Source organism: Rutidosis leptorrhynchoides, chromosome 1 (assembly GCF_046630445.1).
Source record: "Rutidosis leptorrhynchoides isolate AG116_Rl617_1_P2 chromosome 1, CSIRO_AGI_Rlap_v1, whole genome shotgun sequence".
NCBI classification, from domain to species: Eukaryota; Viridiplantae; Streptophyta; class Magnoliopsida; order Asterales; family Asteraceae; genus Rutidosis; species Rutidosis leptorrhynchoides.
In genome coordinates this window covers 118,772,759-118,794,327 of record NC_092333.1, presented here as the reverse complement: position 1 = coordinate 118,794,327, position 21,569 = coordinate 118,772,759, and the positions used below count along the sequence as shown (strand labels likewise).

The following is a 21,569-nucleotide window of genomic DNA, read 5'->3' as shown; positions in this document are numbered from 1 at the left end:
CCAATAAATTCTCCAGCTCTATTAATGATGGTTGAGTAGGTCATCCTCTCACAGCGTCTATAAATCCATTATACTCGGACCTTAAGCCGTGGATGATAATTCTCTTCATCCTTGCATCACTCACTTTCTCTTCAGGGGCAAGTTGAGATATATCACGACAAATAGATTTCACATTGGTGAAATACTGAGAAATAGATAGACTTCCTTGTGAGACAACTGCGAGTTCATTTTCCAAGAGCTGGAGGCGTGCTTCATTCTTCTTTGAAAATAATTTTTCAAAAGTTTCTCAAGCTGCCTTTGGTGTTTTCTCGTCACGGATGTGTTCCAATAGATCCTCCTCGATTGTAGTCTTCAATATAAATAAAGCCTTCCCGGCCTTGATGTTCCATTTTCTCAAGGCTTCGGCATTTTCTTTCGGTGGAGGCGTTGTGTCACTGCCAGCAACTATTTCCCATAAATCCTGTCCTTATAGGTAGGATTCTATGCAAGTCAGCCAATAACAATAGTTGTGGTTATTGAGACTCTTGATTCCACTACTCGTACTTGCAAGATCTGCCATCATGACGTCCAACGTCCAATAAGCTTGGTCCCAGACCGATGAGCTTTCACAGTTTCTAACTGTGCTCCGACAGAATCTCCCTTAGAGCCTTGGTGAAAACAAGTCGATGTAAACGTCCAACGTTTACCGATGATTTCCTCCACTAGAGATGGTCCCGAACGATCCGCTCCGATACCAATTGTTGGAAGCTTCGACTAGCCCAACACACCCCTATAGAGGATCTAGACTATACTAGACTCACTACACCAACACTTTGACGTTGATTAGCCTTTAATTTTATGAATTCTTAGTGCACAATAGTACTTAGGTGACAGTGTCGACCATATATCATTTAGGCGGTATAACCGACCATGTATCACTTAGGCGGCAGAGCCGACCATATAATAAGAACAACACAAGTGCACTAAGAACTTAAACACAAACTAAGGCTTAACCGGAAAACTTAACAAACAACACTTTTATTAATACAAAATACAATTACAATATTACTTACAAGCTTTTCTTCTCTACTCACACTCTTCTCACTTCTTACTTCTTCTCTACTTCTCAACTCACTCTTTTCACAACTTGATTACAAATGAAATTCCTCACCCATATTTATACTTGTCCATGAAAGTTTCTACACACTAGATATTTTCATGGATAAATATCTAGATATTTCTTACTTACAAATATCTATATTATCTAGATTTTTCTACATATAAATATCTAGATATTTCTTTTACATATTAATATCTAGATATTTTCTTATACATATTAATATCTAGATATTTTTTCATACATATTTACAAATTCCACATTATTCCAAATTTGCATTGTATTTTAACATATGTATGGAAGATGACCCGAAATATTTAGCATTTTTTGAAATAGGTCCGTTTCACGTATAGTTAGTTGCAACGGGTTCGTAAAATTATTTTGAGTTGAACGGTGGTCTCTGAAAAATTTAACGTGCGACGAGTGAGAAAATATGTGTTATGAATTTGGGTGGAGTTTGGTAATTAAAATAACGAATTGATGTTTTGTACCCCTATTTTAGGGTTGAGATTGAAGTTTGTTGAAAGTGTAGGGGTATTTTTTGTTTTACCCCTTTGTCATTTTGATTTAGTTGAACGACCAAAACCCCGACGGGATTTAGCGTACGGATAAATAAATAAATATCTATTCTCTTTTATATAAACTAACCAATTTAATTTAAATGCGTTATTATTGGTATCAATTTGATCGACTATTATATATATATATATATATATATATATATATATATATATATATATATATATATATATATATATAAATATCTATAAAGTTAAAAAAAATAATTGAAAGTTACAACACGACACTTATAACGAGCCAAAATGAAGTACGGAGTATCAAGTTAGAAGTATTGATGTAGAGAGAAAACGTCATTTTAAGTGAGCGTGTAATGTTATATACATAGAGAGTACGAGTTTGGACCGAAATTAATGGATTATCTGCTCATCTTTAAAGACTCATTTGCAAAAAAAAGTCATTTTTATTTCTTGTTTTGATTCTTGTAATATATTCCATATATATCTTAATTATTATTTTAGGAACTTAAAGGAGGTGATCCTCACACACCGCTTTTTGATCTATTTACACCTAATTTATTATCATACCCTTAATTATATTTAATTATACTTAGAATAATAATATAAATTCAAGTACCTAGATTAATTTAGGGGTATAACTGTGAATTTATGAGACAAAAATGTAAATGGATCAAAAAACAGTGTGTGAAGATATCTCCCATCAATAATATTCTATTTTTTTTTTGAACGGCGAATGGCATCAGTAGAACATTTCATTCAACGACCCTCATCATTTTCACGTAACACACACGTTCGGGCGGAATCCCGAACCCGATCGACGGTACCCGGGAACACATCCATTCGGGCAGTGGTTCCGGGTAGGGGTCCGTGAACGAATCCGTTAAAACCTCCCTATAAGGTCAAAATATACCACCGTTATTGGTGTTCAATTGGTTTAAAGAAAATCATGTCATCCCTAAGGATCGAACTCATGACCTCTCCCTATCTCATGACACAAATTACATGAGGAGAACCGTTGGGTTATGCCCGCAAGTTCAATCCAATACATAAACGAATCCCATGACGAAAATGAAGGTATTGAGCAATCCGACCATACTCTAACTTTGTGCCAACTATCCAAAGCCAATTCACAACCAAAAAACAAATGATCCCGGGACGCTATACCATTATTACATATGGGACATGCAACCGAAGCAATCTCTAACCCTTTCGCGGAAAGGTTCCAACGTAAGGAAGAGCGTCCAAAGAAAACGCCAAAGGAAAATTTCTAAATTAATGAGGGAACGTTGGTAGTAAAAACTTATTTTAAATGATCTAGCAAACCTAAAAAACACTATTGCAAATAATAATAACTCTAAGACCACCATTAATGAGACATTAAATTATTCCATCAGATGACATGAAAATCTAGGTGGCAGGGCTCTGACGCCCTAGGGGCGTCCGAGATGACGAAAATGGGGCGTCAGTCATTACGGTGACGGGAAAAAAAGTCAAATCCCCTCGAGCCAATCAGATTTTAGCTTTAGATTTTATCTATTATTAATTTATATATATTTTATACCCAAATACCAACAATATTTTATTAGATCACCCACCACAAATTTAACACTCAAATTTGACACTCCCCATTAAGACCACCATTAACCGTGACTGTGACGTCAGAGTCAAATTGTATTTTTTGGTGAACAAAGTGAATTTTTAACTGTGACTCTAGTTAACCTTCGTTAACCCGAAATGTCAATTTTTGTGTGTTAAATATTTGTAGGATAATGCGATGAAATCTGATTGGAAATTAGGAGAGAAAAAAATTAATTAATAACAAAATAAAAAATAAGATTAAATCTGATTGGTTCCGTGCCCTTAAACGCCCAAATTCGTTACCTCCGTGACTAACACAAACAGCTCACGCCGGGTTAACCGACGTTACTTTTCGTCACCGATGCCATGCTACCCTTCTGACACTCGGTTGTGGGTGGTCTAAAAAACTTCATTTTTTGACTTTGCCAAATCACCAAAAAATACAGCACTTGCCTTTGACGTCACAGTCACGGGTAACGGTACATAAAATACAACTAAAAAAAAAAAAAAAAAAAAAAAAAACCTTGTATCCGCTAAAACCCTGGCCGTTTCCCCAATTCATACTGACCCTAATTCATAAAAACACAATCTTCAAATTTCACAATCAATCGAGATCAAAAATGGCGTCTCGATATCGGTCGATTTGTAGACCTGCTTCCACACTCTTCAAATCCATTTCTTCTTCTTCTCCTTCGCCTAAATCCACTTCTATTCCATCTCTCTTTCAAACAACCAACACAACTAATATATCCAGGTAAACTCATCCTTTTGTATTAATTAATTCAATAATTCATCAGTGGTTTTACAACCAATAAGTACATTACAATGATCATTTGTTACTTTGAATTGGCAGTTAGTAATTTGTAACAATTAATTGCTACTCATAATTTGGTTTTGTTACAAACTGTTAACTTTTAATGATCCTCATTTGTTGGTGAATGATTTGTAATATCTAGAGTTAATATTATTAGGTTCTGTTACTGAATCATTAGTAACATTTAAGATTGTTATTATTTAATCTGTTAGTGAACAAGATGTAACAACTAAAATTGTTACTTCTTATTTCATATAGTTAGTGAATAATTTGTAAGAATAATAATTGTTTAATTTTGGTCTTATTAGTGAATAATTTGTACTCCGTGGGAATTAAAAATGTTCTTATGTTGCAGGTCATTTTGTCGAATAGGTTGTGTGCAATCTCTATTGCCATTACATACAGCGGTTTCATCTGCTCGATTGACATCGTGTCTCGGAATAGACTCGAAGGGTTCAAGGTCTTTGTCTCAGGGTATGCTTTCCAGTGCAAACCCGGGAGTTTGACAATTTTCTGTGTTATGTTTATCTGTAAGCCATACATACTACTTTTGTTTTATTTTTGTTGTTATTATGACATGCTTCAAAAAAAGTTGTTTACTACTAAATTAAATGAAGAAAAGGTCTAGTTGTTTATACTTGTGTGAAAGTTGAAAACTTTTTTAAAAAAAAGTTTGTAGTTATTAGCTGTTATCATTGTGAATAAATTTGTTAGTAAAAATATTCTCATACGAATATATCGTATGTTAAGAATGCTATATAACTGTAAATTTTCTATATGACTTCCATTTTGTAACAAATTGGGTTTTATAGATGCAGTATTCTCTTACCAAAGTGCTTGCATCTTTATGTCAAGTTAACATTATAGATGTTGATCCATTGAGTCAAGTTTGAGACATGTTTGGTTAATAGTCATATGGTTTTTGTAAGCTGTTTGCATATTTGTTATTTGATTAATTTTTGGATGGATTGCTTGGAAATCTTTTACTGGTGGTGTGAATATCTTCATTGTTTTCTGTAATGAGGTTTGCATTTGTTGCAACATTTAATATCCAGTTATGTGCAAATTTCTTTATTTATACGCTCTTGCACAATTAACAAGTATATCCTGTTAGGGAAAGCTCAATATGAAATTCAAGGTGATTGTAAAATAGATGAAGTCGATATAGGATTTGGATTGGGATATAAAGATTCAGTGTATCTTGTTTCAGTATGATAAAACATGATGTCCTGAAACTATGTTATGCACTAAACTTGCTCATAAACTATAAGCAATGTGCTAAGATTCTAAGATGGATCACTGTGAAGCAGCATATAGTAAACTAACTGTGATAGTAAAAATGTTTCACTGAAGTTCATCTTGCTCAAGTTTGGTCTTAATTGAGAATTTTATATTATAAATATGTTTTCCTAGTTTTGTGTTTGATTATTTTTTCTCTGTAGGAAGAACTTCGATATACTTTATAGATTTGTTTGCATTTCTTAATAAACTGGACATGGTTGAAATGGGTCATAATATGCCCTGCTAGCCTAAGGGAGGATCATATTTGGTCTTTGGTATGCTTTTGCTAAGCATTAGTGTAATCTTTAACTAAACGCTTGTTAGGGATGCTTTTGTTCATTTTATGCATATTCGGTGTTTTATGAGCATATTTAATCTCAACTGATGCACTTATTTTGACATTTTTTTTTTTGTTCACCAGAGATGGGACTCAGTGTGCCTCGATAATGAAGGGCCGCGTCTTCTTAAAGATATAAAAGACAGCATCTTTTTTCACAAGACCGGGACTTGAGTAAATTTCTTTTCACATGTTTATTAATTATGATAGATTTCAACAACAGTTTTGTATAATGTAAGCACAGCCTTGCAAAACTCTCGAGTTCCCAAATTATTATTCCATCTTCCAGTTTTCTTGCTAAAACTTGATTTTACATATTTTGTTCATTGATTTTGTTATGTTTATTCAAAAATAAACTCATCTAGGGTCTCTTTACAACTGTGTTCGCATACCAGGACACCACTAATTATGATACTAGTTGATGTATTTATATAGGATAAGGGGAGATTATGGAAGTTGCAGTAGTTAATTTGTATAACTAAAGCGCATAGATAAGTTCACATTCACATAGATAGTAGTTAATAAAGTTTTTGTGGAGTGTATGCAATTAGGAGTTGAGCCATGACTAGCTACCTAAGATGCAATAATATCAAGTTCAACAAACAAGTATTCAAACTTTAAAACCATTAGCATATATGAAGAAAGAAAGCTATTAACATTTAAAACCATTAACCCAACAATCTCATAAGTTAAATCAAAATAAACAAACCAGAGCCAGATTATATAAAACTATTACGTAGTACTAACTTATACTAACAATGATCAAAAATGTAAGTAAACTCGGTCTAAATCAAAAACAAACAATTAACATAAGAAACCCTTCAAACTATTTCTGATAGTTCTCATCCTTGCAAAGCTCCAAATCTTTATCTTCATCAACCAAAGGAACATATCTTTTCCAGTACCAATGTTTCTTCCAAATTCCACTCATGTCTTCAATCGGAATTCCCTTTGTCTCCGGCAAGAAAAAGTATATGAATAACGTCATCGCAACCACCCATATCATAAAGAAGATAAACAATCCAAACCTAAATAAAATAAACACAAACACAGGAGATAAGTAATTAATATGAGATCACAAGTTAGGTAAAAGCATTGCATATATAAGATACTTGCATTACTATATTTGTACCTTAAAGCACATAGCATTTGAAGGAATATTTGTGCGATGACGAATGTACAGATCATGTTCACACCAACATTAATACTCTGTCCCGCTGATCGAACCTCGAGGGGTAAGATTTCACTAGGCACGAGCCAACCTAATGGACCCCACGACCAAGCGAAAGCCGCAATGTATAAGCAAATGAATATTACCACGAGACCTGCATACCACATTGGAAGCGCCCCCGGATTTCCATTTATCCCAAACTTCAAAGCAATTGCAATGGTAATCACAATCTACATAGTACAAAATTGAGAACAAAATTATTTTTGTAAGGGTTTAAATAAACATAAACATGTTAATTAAATAACAGTAGTTATTAAAATAATAAGTGAAGTTGGAAGTTTTTATACCTGACATACAAACATTTGAATACCACCTTCTAGAAACAAAGCCCGTCTTCCAAATTTATCGACCGTTAAAATTGAAACAAAAGTTGCAAACATGTTAACAACCCCGGTTATAACAGTCGAAATTAATGAAGCATTATCTCCAAAGCCCATTGTTTTGAACAAAACGGGAGCGTAGAACATGAACACATTCATTCCAGTAAATTGTTGGAAAAACGGAATGAGAATAGTGAATATTAATTGAGGTCTATACTTTCTAGTAAAAAGATTTTTCCACGAGTACTTTTTTGACTCTTGGCTTGCTGCAACGAGATCATCATATTCTTCATCAACATTTTTTACTCCACGGATTTTAATCAAGTTTTCTTTGGCTTTTTGGAGATTTCCACGCTCAATAAGTGAGTTTGGAGTATCATCAAGATAAAAGGAGCCAACAATAAAGATTGCAGCAGGGACAATTGCACCACCCAAACTTAATCGCCAACCCCAACCTCCTTTAATTTGGGCAAATCCGAAGTTAACAGCATTTGCAAGTAGAATACCAATGGTGATAGAGAGTTGGAACAACATGTTGATTCCACCACGATATTTTGATGGAGCTACCTCGGATAAATATAGAGGAACAGACTACATATATATAATTAAAACAGAGAGGGTGTTAGAACAATATGATCATTTCATTAAAACAAGATGTCTCATTAAAATCAAAATCTTGGTATAATTATTACATATCTAATCTTCTTAGTATTAAAGATAAGAGAACACACTAAAAACAATAAGATTTTCTGGTAATTCTTATATTGTACTCGAAACACTAATATAAGATGCACCCTGAATTAATACCTAGTATATAAACACCATGTTCAATTGGCACTAAAATTTTTGAATACAACTAGCAAGGAAATTAAAGTAGCACGGTTGATAATCTATGACTCAATTTATCACCTATGATCAGTCAGAAATCGTCCAAGAAATTATAATAGCTTATGAAGAATTCGGTATCTTGTGTTTGATTGCTATTTAGTATACGTATGACAGTTCAATTATGTGAAGATAATAAACCTATATGCGAATTTCAAGTATAAAATAGCAAGAATCACTCTTTCTGTACTAAAGCAAAGAATTACTTAAAGGCTCATGAATAGAATAAAAAAAGAATGTTATCATATCTTCTTATATAGACGAGAAAATTAAGATTCGTCTTAGTGTTAAAGTGTCACAAAAAGTCCTCTAGTGAGTTAACAACTCAATATAACTTTAATCTCAACATAACATAAAAAAAAGATTATATAAATTACCTGATTAGCAAAACCAATACCAAAACCAAGAAGAAGACGTCCAAAGATAAGCATCCAAATATCCAAAGCAAAAGCGTTAAGAAGTGCTCCAGCACAGAAAGTGACACCGCCAACGAGCATAGACGTTTTTCGACCCCATGCTTTGGTTATGAACGATGCAATCGCCGAAGCAAAAAGCGCAGCCAAGTATAAGGAAGATGTGAACATGGTTAACGGGACGCTATTAAACTTGCAGTATTGGTTACTCGAATCTTTAATTTCAGATTGTTTTTTGTAAACATTAGGGAAGAACTCTTTCAAGAATGGCGACATGGATGTCACCCCACCCGAGATTCCAATATCGTAACCGAAAATTAAACCGCCGCATGCAGCCACAATACTGGCGATGATCACTTTTTTCGTTAAACCACCAGGGTAATCTTTTGAATTACCAGAACTAAACCCACCACCTGCCATTGTACGAGAATGTTTTGAAGAGAAACAAAGTCGTACGAATATGTTTTAAAGTAAACGAGGTTAAGATTTGTAAAAAAATATATTGAATTATTGAATGATCGATTAACCATGAAAATTATGTATTTATAAAGATGTTAATGATTTTTGAGTTGGAAAAGGACTCCTAAAACTTCGGAGTTATTGGATGTATGCAGTTATATCCAGTTAGGATAGGGATGTATATTCGCGTTACAAATTGTAAACGAGTTTGTTTAAAATGCTAATTGTACGTTATATATCTATTTAAATATCTATATAGCCAAAAAAGAAAAAAAAGGATAGATTATAGCTTATATCTATATCTATATCTATATCTGTAATGATAAAGATGTAGTATTAAATATTAAATATTAAACGTAAAACACAAACACATATAACTAACTTTTTTATTTATATATATACTTAATATAAATTTATATTTATGTATTGATTTATTTATTTGTATTTACTATAGAAAAGTTACCAATCTAAAAATTGAATAAGAAAATTTGATACTAAAAATATATATTTTGACTTTATAATTAATTTAAAGAATTTTATATAGATAGCCCTATACACTTATCTTTAAGAAATTAAAACATACATATATAATTGTATCTTGTACAGTAGTAATTACCTTATGATTTCTAATAACCAGCCTACTCACTAACTAAACGTACCATCAATCATGCTTAAAACATTTCTTAAGTGGCTAATGCTAAACATATATTCTTAGTTTAATCATGTTTATAAATAAATAAAATGATTTCAATCAAAATTTACCGTTTAGTAATTTCTCATACCTTCAAACGTAAATAACGACCACACCACTACTCCACTTTTGAACTACCATGACCACATATTAACCGTGTATTTTAAGAATAGATATGAAAGATTACATTGACTTTGTATATTTGAACTAGATAGCATTGTATATCCATTCCACAAATATTGGAATTGATTGTTAGGATTTGATTTAGCTGCCTATCTTGTAAACTTGTATAAATAGGTTATCATTGAATAAACAAAGCCCGTCTTGAATTCTTTCATGGTATCAGCCATCTATCAATCCTCCTTCTTGTTTCTTCCTTTAAAGTCGATACTTTCTCCCTTCTTCTTCACCATGGCCGAATATAAAATCCACCATGCAAGTACAGTCAACAACATAAATTTTTTTATTCCTATTACCTTGGAGATGGACAATGGTCAATATGAGTTTTGGACAGAATTATTCTTGATTCACTGCGGAGGTTTTCTTGTTGTTGATAACACCATTACACCTGCAACTAATATCTCTTCTTTTTCATATGAAACAACCACTAAAACTCCAACTCCTGCTGAAAGTTGGGATAGACTAGACGCCATAGTCCTTCAATGGATATATGGCACCATCTCTCTCGATCTGTTTAAAATCATCATGAAAACAAACTCTACTGCAAAACAAGCGTGGGACCGGTTGAAAAACCTCTTTCATGATAAACGTGGTTTCAGCCGTCCGGTTAACTAGGAGGCGATTTTTTTCTCTGATCGATTTTCTTGTCAATCTCAATCTCGATTCTTTGTGCTTGGCCGTCGATAAGGTCCCAGTATGGGTAAGTAGAAAAAACAACAGGTTTCAACGTCTAGGGTTTTACGGAATCGCAAAATAGGAGTAGATGAAAAAGAGGAGAACATAGATAGTGATAGCAGCGATTCATCTCCTGAGATTGAATCTCGGAAAGATGATGAGAATCCTACTGGAAGATCTAATATCGTTTTAACAGAAGAATATGTAATGAGCAATTTCAATTTGCATGGGTAGGAGGACGAAGGAAAGAAAAGTGAAGGTCAATGCATCAATAAGAGTATGCATACTGTCGTGGAAGAATCCGTTGAGGGTAGTGTTCATTCCGGGTATGAAGCTGAATTCCCAAGTTTATCTGAAGAAAAAGGAAAGAAGAGCACTCTTGTCATCTATGATCATACAAAGCCGGTGGAGAATAAGGCTAATACCCCTGGAAAAACTTATCTACATGTTGCTGGCGCAAGTAACATTAAAAAGAAGGTAAATTTCTGTTACATTGAATCTGAAAGCAATGAAGATATGGATGTGGTTATACCGATAGAATCTGTTCGAGAGGCAACTTATAGATATAAGCATACTTTGTATGGATACTTTCTCGGACAAAGGTTACCTTTCCCGGTGGTGAAGTACTATGTGACGAATACTTGGAAGAAATTTGAAATTGAGAAAGTTATGATGAATGCAAAGGGTTTTTATTTCTTCAAGTTTGAGACTGAACAAGGTATGATAGATGTTATGGAGGGTGGTCCATGGATGATACGTAATGTCCCGATTATTCTGAATGCTTAGTCACCAGAAGTATCACTTTCAAAAGAGGATCTCACGAGAGTTCCCGTTTGGGTGAAGATGTATGCTATCCCATTAGATGCGTTTACCGAAGTGGGGCTAAGTGTAATTGCTTCAAAGTTAGGAAAGCCAATGATGCTTGACTCATACACATCCACTATGTGTGTGGAGTCATGGGGAAGACCGAACTATGCTAGAGCTTTGATCGAGGTTGGTTCTGAAAGTGAATTAAAAGAGACTTTAAAGGTTGAAACTCCTAGTCTGGTGACAAATAATAAAACGATAGGTGAGATAAGAATTGAATATGAATGGAAACAGCCAAGGCGCACGTGTTGTAAAGTATTCGGGCATCGTGATGCCCAATGCCCAAAAGTGATACCAGTGGATACAAATACCGTAGTATCTACTTCGGATGGATTTAAGCAGGTTATAAACAAGAATGGTGGGAAGAAGGGGGCGACTGGTATTCCATTGAACAATGCTAGGCCAAAATTTGTTTATATGCCAAAACCAAAACCTACAGTGGACACTAGTAAACCGAGTACAAGTGGAACAGGAGCAATAATTATGGAAAATTCTTTTGATGCTCTTAACAAATGTAATGAGGAGGGGAATACTGTAACACCGCAAATAGACATAAATTTGGAACCTGTCGAAGTGGAACCAGGTAATGATGAGATGGCAAAATTTATGGAAGCGAAGAAATATTCTGAGGGGGCAAGCACTCCCGGTTTAGACGGTCTAAATGGTTAACATCGCCTCATGGAATATAAGGGGGTTGAACCGCCTCCCTAAACAAAGTGAGGTTCAAGATGTTGTATCGAGTAACAAACTTAGTATTTGTGCTATTTTGGAGTCACACGTTACTATTGATAAACTTAACAGAATATGCAGAACGGTCTTTCCAAGATGGAGTTGGTCTTCTAATAGTAGTGTGTGCGTTCGAGGTACCTGTATCATCATTGGTTGGGATGTGGATGTTGTGCAGCTTATGGTACTTGCGGTTTCTGATCAAGAAATTCATTGTCAAGTAAGATTTATATGTGATGATCAAAACTTCTTTATCTCGTTTATTTATGCTGCTAACCAGTATGTGAAGCGTAGACCTTTATGGAGGGAATTGGAAATGCATAACAGATTCATAAATCGCAATCTGTGGGTTATGATGGGGGATTTTAATGCTTCTTTGAGTATTGAGGATTCTTCGGTGGGAAGTTCGAAAGTGACTATAGCCATGAGGGAATTTCAAGAGTGTGTTGATAATGTTCACATGGTTGATGTTAACCATTCGGGTTTCCATTTCACGTGGAATAAAAGACCTAATGCGGAAGTTGGTTTGTGGAAGAAAATAGACCGAGTTATGGCAAATGAAGAGTTTATATCCAGATTTGCTGATGCGTATGTGGTGTTTCAAGCATATCGTATTTCAGATCATTGCCCGGCCATATTGAAATTTTCGCAGAACATGCAGAACAAACCGAAACCTTTCAAGTTTAGTAATTACATAACTGAGCATGAGAAGTTTAGGGATATTGTAAATGAAGGATGGAAGGTGGACATAAAAGGCCATATGATGTTTCGCGTTACTAAACGCCTTCGACTTCTAAAGAAGAAAATGAGGAAATTAATGTGGAGTAAGGGCAATTTACATGAGAATGTGATTAAATTGAGGAGTGAACTTGATGAGGTTCAAGCTAGGTTGGATAAAAACCCAGAATGCCATGACACTCGCAAGCTGGAGAGTACCATCCTTAAAAAGTATAATGAAGTATTGTATGAAGAGGAATGCTTTCTTAAGCAAAAATCTAAAATCGAATGGCTTCGGGCAGGCGACAGTAACTCGAGATACTTTCACAATGCGGTTAAAGGGCGAATCCATCGGAGTAAAATTCATGCTATCGAAAACCATGTGGGGGTGTTAGTTGAAGGTCGTGAGGTTTGTGAAGTTATAACACAGCACTATATTAATTTTTTGGGTACGAATACTACTTGTAGCCCAATTGCAGACCCAACTTCGCTGTTTACAAAGAGAATTGGCTCTCAAAAAGCCGCGGCTATGATTGCTCCTATTTCTACGGAGGAAATAAAACAAGCAATGTTCGAGATAAAATAGTTGAAATCACCGGGCCCTGACGGGTATTCTTCGGCCTTTTTTAAGAAAGCGTGGGATATAATAGGGGATGATGTAATTAAAGCTATAAAACATTTCTTCCAGAATGACAGACTCTTGAAAGAGATAAACCATACCATCATCATCTTAATTCCTAAAGTTCAGAATTCGACGAAGGTAACCGAGTTTCGTCCCATATCTTGCTGTAACGTTTTGTACAAATGCATCAGTAAAGTCATGACAAATAGAATTAAAGAAAGCCTGGACAATATAGTGAGCGATAATCAGTCAGCGTTTGTGCCTGGGAGAAGGATATCAGATAATATTCTTTTAACACAAGAAATTATGAAGAACTACCATCTTAACCGAGGAACTCCGAGATGTGCGTTTAAAGTTGATATTCAAAAGGCTTATGATACGGTAGACTGGGATTTTTTAAAAGCATGTTTGGTTGGGTTTGGTTATCCTGCGAAGATGGTTAATTGGGTGATGACATGTGTATCGACTACATCTTATTCTATCAGCATAAATGGGGACTTACATGGGTACTTTCCGGGCAAACGAGGTCTTCGTCAAGGGGACCCCTTATCCCCTTACCTATTTACGATAGTCATGGAGGCCTTATCGTTGATGTTGACTAGAAAGGTGACGAATGGGGATGAGTTCCGCTATCATCCTAAATGTGAGCCTTTGAAAATTATTAACCTATGTTTTGCAGATGATCTTTTTCTTTTTGCGGCTGCTGACAGGAACTCAGTAGAGGTTATTCGAGATGCCCTTGAGGAATTCAAGCTATGTTCAGGATTGACTCCGAGCCTCTCTAAGAGTACGACATTTTTTGCAAATGTATCTCATACTCTAAAAGGGGTGATTCTTAATATTTTGCCGTTTGAAGAGGGACAACTATCGGTTAGGTACCTGGGTGTCCCCCTTGTTTCTTCTCGATTGATGTATCGTGATTGCAAAATTTTGGTGGAGAGAGTAAAGCGAAAGATTGATGATTGGAAGAATAAGTTTCTTTCCTTTGCTGGGAGAGTGCAACTTATCATCTCAGTCCTAACCACTATGCAGGTCTACTGGGCTTCCATTTTCATTCTTCCGGAAGCAATCATTAAAGAAATTGAGAAATTATTACGTGGGTTCCTTTGGTGTCAAGGAGATATGAAAAGGGGTAAAGCTAAGGTGAAATGGGACGATATTTGTCTTCCAAAGGAGGAAGGGGGTCTTGGAATTAAAAGATTAAAATATTGGAATATCGCGCTTATTTCCACTCATATATGGAGTATTCTTACCCACAAAGAATCTTTATGGGTTAAATGGGTACACGCACATCACCTTGAGAACTACTCATTTTGGGATGCTCCAATTAAACCGGACGCAAGTTGGAGTTGGAGAAGGATTTTGAACTGCCGAGATCTTTTTCGTTTTCATATGGTTTATAGTATCGGTAATGGTATGACAGCTCTAGCCTGGTTCGATAAATGGAATCATCTTGGTCCTTTAATCAACTTTATTTCTTGGAGAGACATTAACTATGCTGGTTTCTCGCGGTATGATCATGTTGCAGACTTGATTGAAGGTGACGAGTGGGCTTGGCCGGCTCATTGGATGCAAAAATACCCCACGCTAGGTTCGATTCAGGTTCCAATTATTTCTGATTCTAGTGACCAATTGCAGTGGCGGGATAACGATGGTGAGTATTATAGTTTTGCCGTGAGCCGTGCATATGAAACTATTCGGCCTTCCGGTTACTTAGTGCCTTGGTTCGAAGTGGTTTGGCATTCTAACAGTATTCATCGACATGCCTTTGTTGTTTGGCTCCTCGTGAAACAAAAGCTAAAAACTCAAGACAAGATGAAGGAGTGGGAAATTAGGCAAGGTCAGGTGCTTTTATGTTCGCTTTGCATGGAATGTCAAGACTCCCATAATCACTTATTTTTTGAATGTCGTTACTCAACACGTGTTTGGGATTATGCTTCACAGTTCATTCAGGGGCTTCAAAGCCATGAGTGGTTGATCGTGACGAGTATTATTGTCGGGTTTACTGAAAAGAAAAGTGTGAATACACTTGTGGCAAAATTATTATTTGCAACTGAGGTCTATTTTGTGTGGCAAGAAAGGAATTCAAGGTTATTTAGCACCAAAAGGCGTTCTGCAAAGGAGTTGTTTGATGTGATTTTCTCGTCTGTCCGGCTAAAACTTCTATCCGTTCGGTTCAAGGAGTCTTACCGGATTAAGCTCTTTCGAATTGCTTGGAAGTTAGAGTAATTTCTTAGTTGTGTTTGTTTTGTTTAAGGTGTGGTTTTTTGCCTGTTGTTTTGGCTAGGGTTTGCTTGGCTTTAGGTCTCTCCTAAAGCAGCTGTGCTTCTTTGTATTGTAACTCATTCTTTTATTATTTAATAAAAGTTCATCGGGGTAAACCTTTACCCAAAAAAGATAATCGTGGTTCCAGACATGTCTACCTGCAACCAAAATTCAACAACACTCGAATTAAAGATTTCCCGAACGCATCTGCATACTGCCAAGAGCTTAAGGTATTTGTGGACCAACTCTCTAATGTTGGCCCTAACATTGATGATGATAGCCTAGTCTTACAACTGGTAACCAGCTTAAACGATGCTTATGAAACCATCGCTTCTCAAATCAGTCACAAAGAACCATTACCTAGCTTTTATGTTGCCTGACCCATGCTAATTTTGGAAGAAACACACAAATCCAAACACTCTTCTCAAGCTTCATCATCGGCGGGTACGGGTCTTGTTTCCACTACAGTACCGACGAACACTGTAAAATCAACACCACCGCAAAATTCCACTAACACCGGTTGTGGTTCCGGTCAATTTTATCGAGGTCGTGGAAATCACAGGGGTAATTACAGAGGTAGAGGGGGTTATCATCGTGGTCGTGTTCGGTCCTTCAATTCCAACCAACAAATTGCATCTTGTTACATTACACATTGGCAACAACCACCCTATGGCACATGGGCCTTGCAGCAGCCACGTTGTGTAGTGACCCGAACTTTTCCATGTTTATATATATTAAATGAAATTGTTATTTACATGATTAAGTGTTTCCAACGTGTTAAGCAATCAAACTTGTTAAGACTTGATTAATTTAAATAGGTTTCATATAGACAATTGACCACCCAAGTTGACCGGTGATTCACGAACGTTAAAACTTGTAAAAACTATATGATGACATATATATGATTATATATATAATTAACATGATATTATGATAAGTAAGTATCTCATTAGGTATTTTAACAATGAGTTATATACATAAAATTGATTTTATTGAATTAAGAAACTCGAAACGATATATATAACGATTATCGTTATAACAACGTCTTATTAAATACATATGAATCATATTAAGATATTGATACACTATGTTTAATCATGATAAATGATAAGTAAACATGTCATTAAGTGTATTAACAATGAACTACATATGTAAAAACAAGACTACTAACTTAATGATTTCAAAACGAGACATATATGTAACGATTATCGTTGTAACAACATTTAACTGTATATATATCATACTAAGATATATTAATAAATCATAATATCATGATAATGTAATAATTTAACATCTCTTTAGATATAATAAACAATGGGTTAACAACATTTAACAAGATCGTTAACCTAAAGATTTCAAAACAACATTTACATGTAACGACTAACGACGACTTAACGACTCAGTTAAAATGTATATACATGTAGTGTTTTAATATGTATTCATACACTTTTGAAAGGATTCAAGACACTTATCAAAATACTTCTACTTAACAAAAATGCTTACAATTACATCCTCGTTCAGTTTCATCAACAATTCTACTCGTATGCTCCCGTATTCGTACTCGTACAATGCACAGCTTTTAGATGTATGTACTATTGGTATATACACTCCAATGATTAGATCTTTGCAGCCCATGTGATTCACCTAACACATGTGGGAACCATCATTTGGCAACTAGTGTAGTGACCCGAACTTTTCCATGTTTATATATATTAATTGAGATTGATATTTACATGATTAAATGTTTCCAACATGTTAAGCAATCAAACTTGTTAAGACTTGATTAATTGAAATATGTTTCATATAGACAATTGACCACCCAAGTTGACCGGTGATTCACGAACGTTAAAACTTGTAAAAACTATATGATGACATATATATGGATATATATATAGTTAACATGATACTATGATAAGTAAACATATCATTAAGTATATTAACAATGAACTACATATGTAAAAACAAGACTACTAACTTAATGATTTTTAAACGAGACATATATGTAACGATTATCGTTGTAAAGACATTTAATGTATATATATCATATTAAGAGATATTCATACATGATAATATCATGATAATATAATAATTTAAAATCTCATTTGATATTATAAACATTGGGTTAACAACATTTAACAAGATCGTTAACCTAAAGGTTTCAAAACAACACTTACATGTAACGACTAACGATGACTTAATGACTCAGTTAAAATGTATATACATGTAGTGTTTTAATATGTATTTATACACTTTTGAAAGACTTCAATACACTTATCAAAATACTTCTACTTAACAAAAATGCTTACAATTACATCCTCGTTCAGTTTCATCAACAATTCTACTCGTATGCACCCGTATTCGAACTCGTACAATACACAGCTTTTAGATGTATGTACTATTGGTATATACACTCCAATGATCAGCTCTTAGCAGCCCATGTGAGTCACCTAACACATGTGGGAACCATCATTTGGCAACTAGCATGAAATATCTCATAAAATTACAAAAATATGAGTAATCATTCATGACTTATTTACATGAAAACAAAATTACATATCCTTTATATCTAATCCATACACCAACGACCAAAAACACCTACAAACACTTTCATTCTTCAATTTTATTCATCTAATTGATCTCTCTCAAGTTCTATCTTCAAGTTCTAAGTGTTCTTCATAAATTCTACAAGTTCTAGTTACATAAAATCAAGAATACTTTCAAGTTTGCTAGCTCACTTCCAATCTTGTAAGGTGATCATCCAACCTCAAGAAATCTTTGTTTCTTATAGTAGGTTATCATTCTAATACAAGGTAATAATCATATTCAAACTTTGGTTCAATTTCTATAACTATAACAATCTTATTTCAAGTGATGATCTTACTTGAACTTGTTTTCGTGTCATGATTCTGCTTCAAGAACTTCGAGCCATCCAAGGATCCGTTGAAGCAAGATCCATTTTTCTCTTTTCCAGTAGGTTTATCCAAGGAACTTAAGGTAGTAATGATGTTCATAACATCATTCAATTCATACATATAAAGCTATCTTATTCGAAGGTTTAAACTTGTAATCACTAGAACATAGTTTAGTTAATTCTAAACTTGTTCGCAAACAAAAGTTAATCCTTCTAACTTGACTTTTAAAATCAACTAAACACATGTTCTATATCTACATGATATGCTAACTTAATGATATAAAACCTGGAAACACGAAAAACACCGTAAAACCGGATTTACGCCGTCGTAGTAACACCGCGGGCTGTTTTGGGTTAGTTAATTAAAAACTATGATAAACTTTGATTTAAAAGTTGTTATTCTGAGAAAATGATTTTTATTATGAACATGAAACTATATCCAAAAATTATGGTTAAACTCAAAGTGGAAGTATGTTTTCTAAAATGGTCATCTAGACGTCGTTCTTTCGACTGAAATGACTACCTTTACAAAAACAACTTGTAACTTATTTTTCCGACTATAAACCTATACTTTTTCTGTTTAGATTCATAAAATAGAGTTCAATATGAAACCATAGCAATTTGATTCACTCAAAACGGATTTAAAATGAAGAAGTTATGGGTAAAACAAGATTGGATAATTTTTCTCATTTTAGCTACGTGAAAATTGGTAACAAATCTATTCCAACCATAACTTAATCAACTTGTATTGTATATTATGTAATCTTGAGATACCATAGACACGTATACAATGTTTCGACCTATCATGTCGACACATCTATATATATTTCGGAACAACCATAGACACTCTATATGTGAATGTTGGAGTTAGCTATACAGGGTTGAGGTTGATTCCAAAATATATATAGTTTGAGTTGTGATCAATACTGAGATACGTATACACTGGGTCGTGGATTGATTCAAGATAATATTTATCGATTTATTTCTGTACATCTAACTGTGGACAACTAGTTGTAGGTTACTAACGAGGACAGCTGACTTAATAAACTTAAAACATCAAAATGTATTAAAAGTGTTGTAAATATATTTTAAACATACTTTGATATATATGTATATATTGTTATAGGTTCGTGAATCAACCAGTGGCCAAGCCTTACTTCCCGACGAAGTAAAAATATGTGAAAGTGAGTTATAGTCCCACTTTTAAAATCTAATATTTTTGGGATGAGAATACATGCAGGTTTTATAAATGATTTACAAAATAGACACAAGTACGTGAAACTACATTCTATGATTGAATTATCGAAATCGAATATGCCCCTTTTTATTAAGTCTGGTAATCTAAGAATTAGGGAACAGACACCCTAATTGACGCGAATCCTAAAGATAGATCTATTGGGCCTAACAAACCCCATCCAAAGTACCGGATGCTTTAGTACTTCGAAATTTATATCATATCCGAAGGGTGTCCCCGAATGATGGGGATATTCTTATATATGCATCTTGTTAATGTCGGTTACCAGGTGTTCACCATATGAATGATTTTTATCTCTATGTATGGGATGTGTATTGAAATATGAAATCTTGTGGTCTATTATTATGATTTGATATATATAGGTTAAACCTATAACTCACCAACATTTTTGTTGACGTTTTAAGCATGTTTATTCTCAGGTGATTATTAAGAGCTTCCGCTGTCGCATACTTAAATAAGGAAGAGATTTGGAGTCCATGCTTGTATGATATTGTGTAAAAACTGCATTCAAGAAACTTATTTTGTTGTAACATATTTGTATTGTAAACCATTAAGTAATGGTCGTGTGTAAACAGGATATTTTAGATTATCATTATTTGATAATCTACGTAAAGCTTTTTAAACCTTTATTGATGAAATAAAGGTTATGGTTTGTTTTAAAATGAATGCAGTCTTTGAAAAACGTCTCATATAGAGGTCAAAACCTCGCAACGAAATCAATTAATATGGAACGTTTTTAATCAATAAGAACGGGACATTTCAACTAGCATGAAATATCTCATAAAATTATAAAAATATTAGTAATCATTCATGACTTATTTACATGTAAACAAAATTACACATCCTTTATATCTAATCCATATACCAACGACCAAAAACACCTAAAAACACATTCATTCTTCAATTTTCTTCATCTAATTGATCTCTATCAAGTTCTATCTTCAAGTTCTAAGTGTTCTTCATAAATTCTATAAGTTCTAGTTTCATAAAATCAAGAATACTTCCAAGTTTGCTAGCTTACTTCCAATCTTGTAAAGTGATCATCCAACCTCAAGAAATCTTTCTTATTTACAGTAATATATCTTTCTAATACAAGGTAATACTCATATTCAAACTTTGGTTCAATTTCTATAACTATAACAATCTTATTTCAAGTGGAAATCTTACTTGAACTTGTTTTCGTGTCATGATTCTGCTTCAAGAACTTTCAAGCCATCCAAGGATCCTTTGAAGCTAGATCTATTTTTCTCATTTTCAGTAGGTTTATCCAGAAAACCTTAGGTAGTAATGATGTTCATAACATCATTCGATTCATATATATAAAACTACCTTATTCGAAGGATTAAACTTGAAATCACTAGAACATAGTTTAGTTAATTCTAAACTTGTTCGCAAACAAAAGTTAATCCTTCTAACTTGACTTTTAAAATCAACTAAACACATGTTCTATATCTATATGATATGCTAACTTAATAATTTAAAAGCTGAAAACACGAAAAACACCGTAAAACCGGACATACACCGTCGTAGTAACACCCCGGCTGTTTTGGGTTTGATAATTAAAAACTATGATAAACTTTGATTTAAAAGTTGTTCTTCTGGGAAAATGATTTTTCTTATGAACATGAAATAATATCCAAAAATCATGGTTAAACTCAAAGTGGAAGTATGTTTTTCAAAATGGTCATCAAAACATCGTTCTTTCGACTG

General features: G+C 34.1%; 3 protein-coding genes across 4 annotated transcripts; 2 read left to right on the top strand and 1 right to left on the bottom strand.

Moving 5' to 3' along the window:
• The first annotated feature begins 3,749 nt into the window (after positions 1-3,749).
• Positions 3,750-5,935, top strand: LOC139864539 (protein NONRESPONDING TO OXYLIPINS 2, mitochondrial-like). 2 transcript variants are annotated; one of them, XM_071853127.1, is made up of 3 exons: positions 3,750-3,964; positions 4,380-4,498; positions 5,727-5,935. In XM_071853127.1, the coding sequence occupies exons 1-3, from the start codon at positions 3,831-3,833 to the stop codon at positions 5,750-5,752; spliced, it is 279 nt and encodes a 92-aa protein (XP_071709228.1). In that variant the 5' UTR covers positions 3,750-3,830; the 3' UTR covers positions 5,753-5,935. The 2 variants fall into 2 exon arrangements, with proteins under 2 accessions (XP_071709228.1, XP_071709224.1); XM_071853123.1 differs by having other exon boundaries at positions 4,380-4,554.
• A 532-nt stretch (positions 5,936-6,467) lies between these two features.
• On the bottom strand, positions 6,468-8,911 carry LOC139864546 (sugar carrier protein C-like). The gene is made up of 4 exons (XM_071853131.1): positions 8,456-8,911; positions 7,161-7,784; positions 6,775-7,043; positions 6,468-6,670 (listed from the first exon to the last, which is right to left on the bottom strand). The coding sequence occupies exons 1-4, from the start codon at positions 8,909-8,911 to the stop codon at positions 6,469-6,471; spliced, it is 1,551 nt and encodes a 516-aa protein (XP_071709232.1). The 3' UTR covers position 6,468.
• Positions 8,912-11,339: 2,428 nt separating this feature from the next.
• LOC139888585 (uncharacterized) lies at positions 11,340-13,392 on the top strand. Its single transcript, XM_071871588.1, has 3 exons — positions 11,340-12,027; positions 12,165-12,226; positions 12,268-13,392. Exons 1-3 carry the CDS (start codon positions 11,340-11,342, stop codon positions 13,390-13,392), a joined length of 1,875 nt encoding a protein of 624 aa, XP_071727689.1.
• The last annotated feature ends 8,177 nt before the right edge of the window (positions 13,393-21,569 follow it).

Excerpts from the sequence above, each read along its gene's own strand:
- LOC139864539 (XM_071853123.1), top strand. The coding sequence starts at position 3,831 with ATGGCGTCTCGATATCGGTCGATTTGTAGACCTGCTTCCACACTCTTC. Across the intron at positions 3,965-4,379 it reads AACACAACTAATATATCCAG|GTCATTTTGTCGAATAGGTT; the intron begins GTAAACTCATCC and ends CTTATGTTGCAG.
- LOC139864546 (XM_071853131.1), bottom strand. The coding sequence starts at position 8,911 with ATGGCAGGTGGTGGGTTTAGTTCTGGTAATTCAAAAGATTACCCTGGT. Across the intron at positions 7,044-7,160 it reads TTCAAATGTTTGTATGTCAG|ATTGTGATTACCATTGCAAT; the intron begins GTATAAAAACTT and ends TGTACTATGTAG. Across the intron at positions 6,671-6,774 it reads CAAATGCTATGTGCTTTAAG|GTTTGGATTGTTTATCTTCT; the intron begins GTACAAATATAG and ends TATTTTATTTAG.
- LOC139888585 (XM_071871588.1), top strand. The coding sequence starts at position 11,340 with ATGTATGCTATCCCATTAGATGCGTTTACCGAAGTGGGGCTAAGTGTA. Across the intron at positions 12,028-12,164 it reads CGGTTTAGACGGTCTAAATG|AATATGCAGAACGGTCTTTC; the intron begins GTTAACATCGCC and ends TAAACTTAACAG. Across the intron at positions 12,227-12,267 it reads TAGTAGTGTGTGCGTTCGAG|CTTATGGTACTTGCGGTTTC; the intron begins GTACCTGTATCA and ends GATGTTGTGCAG.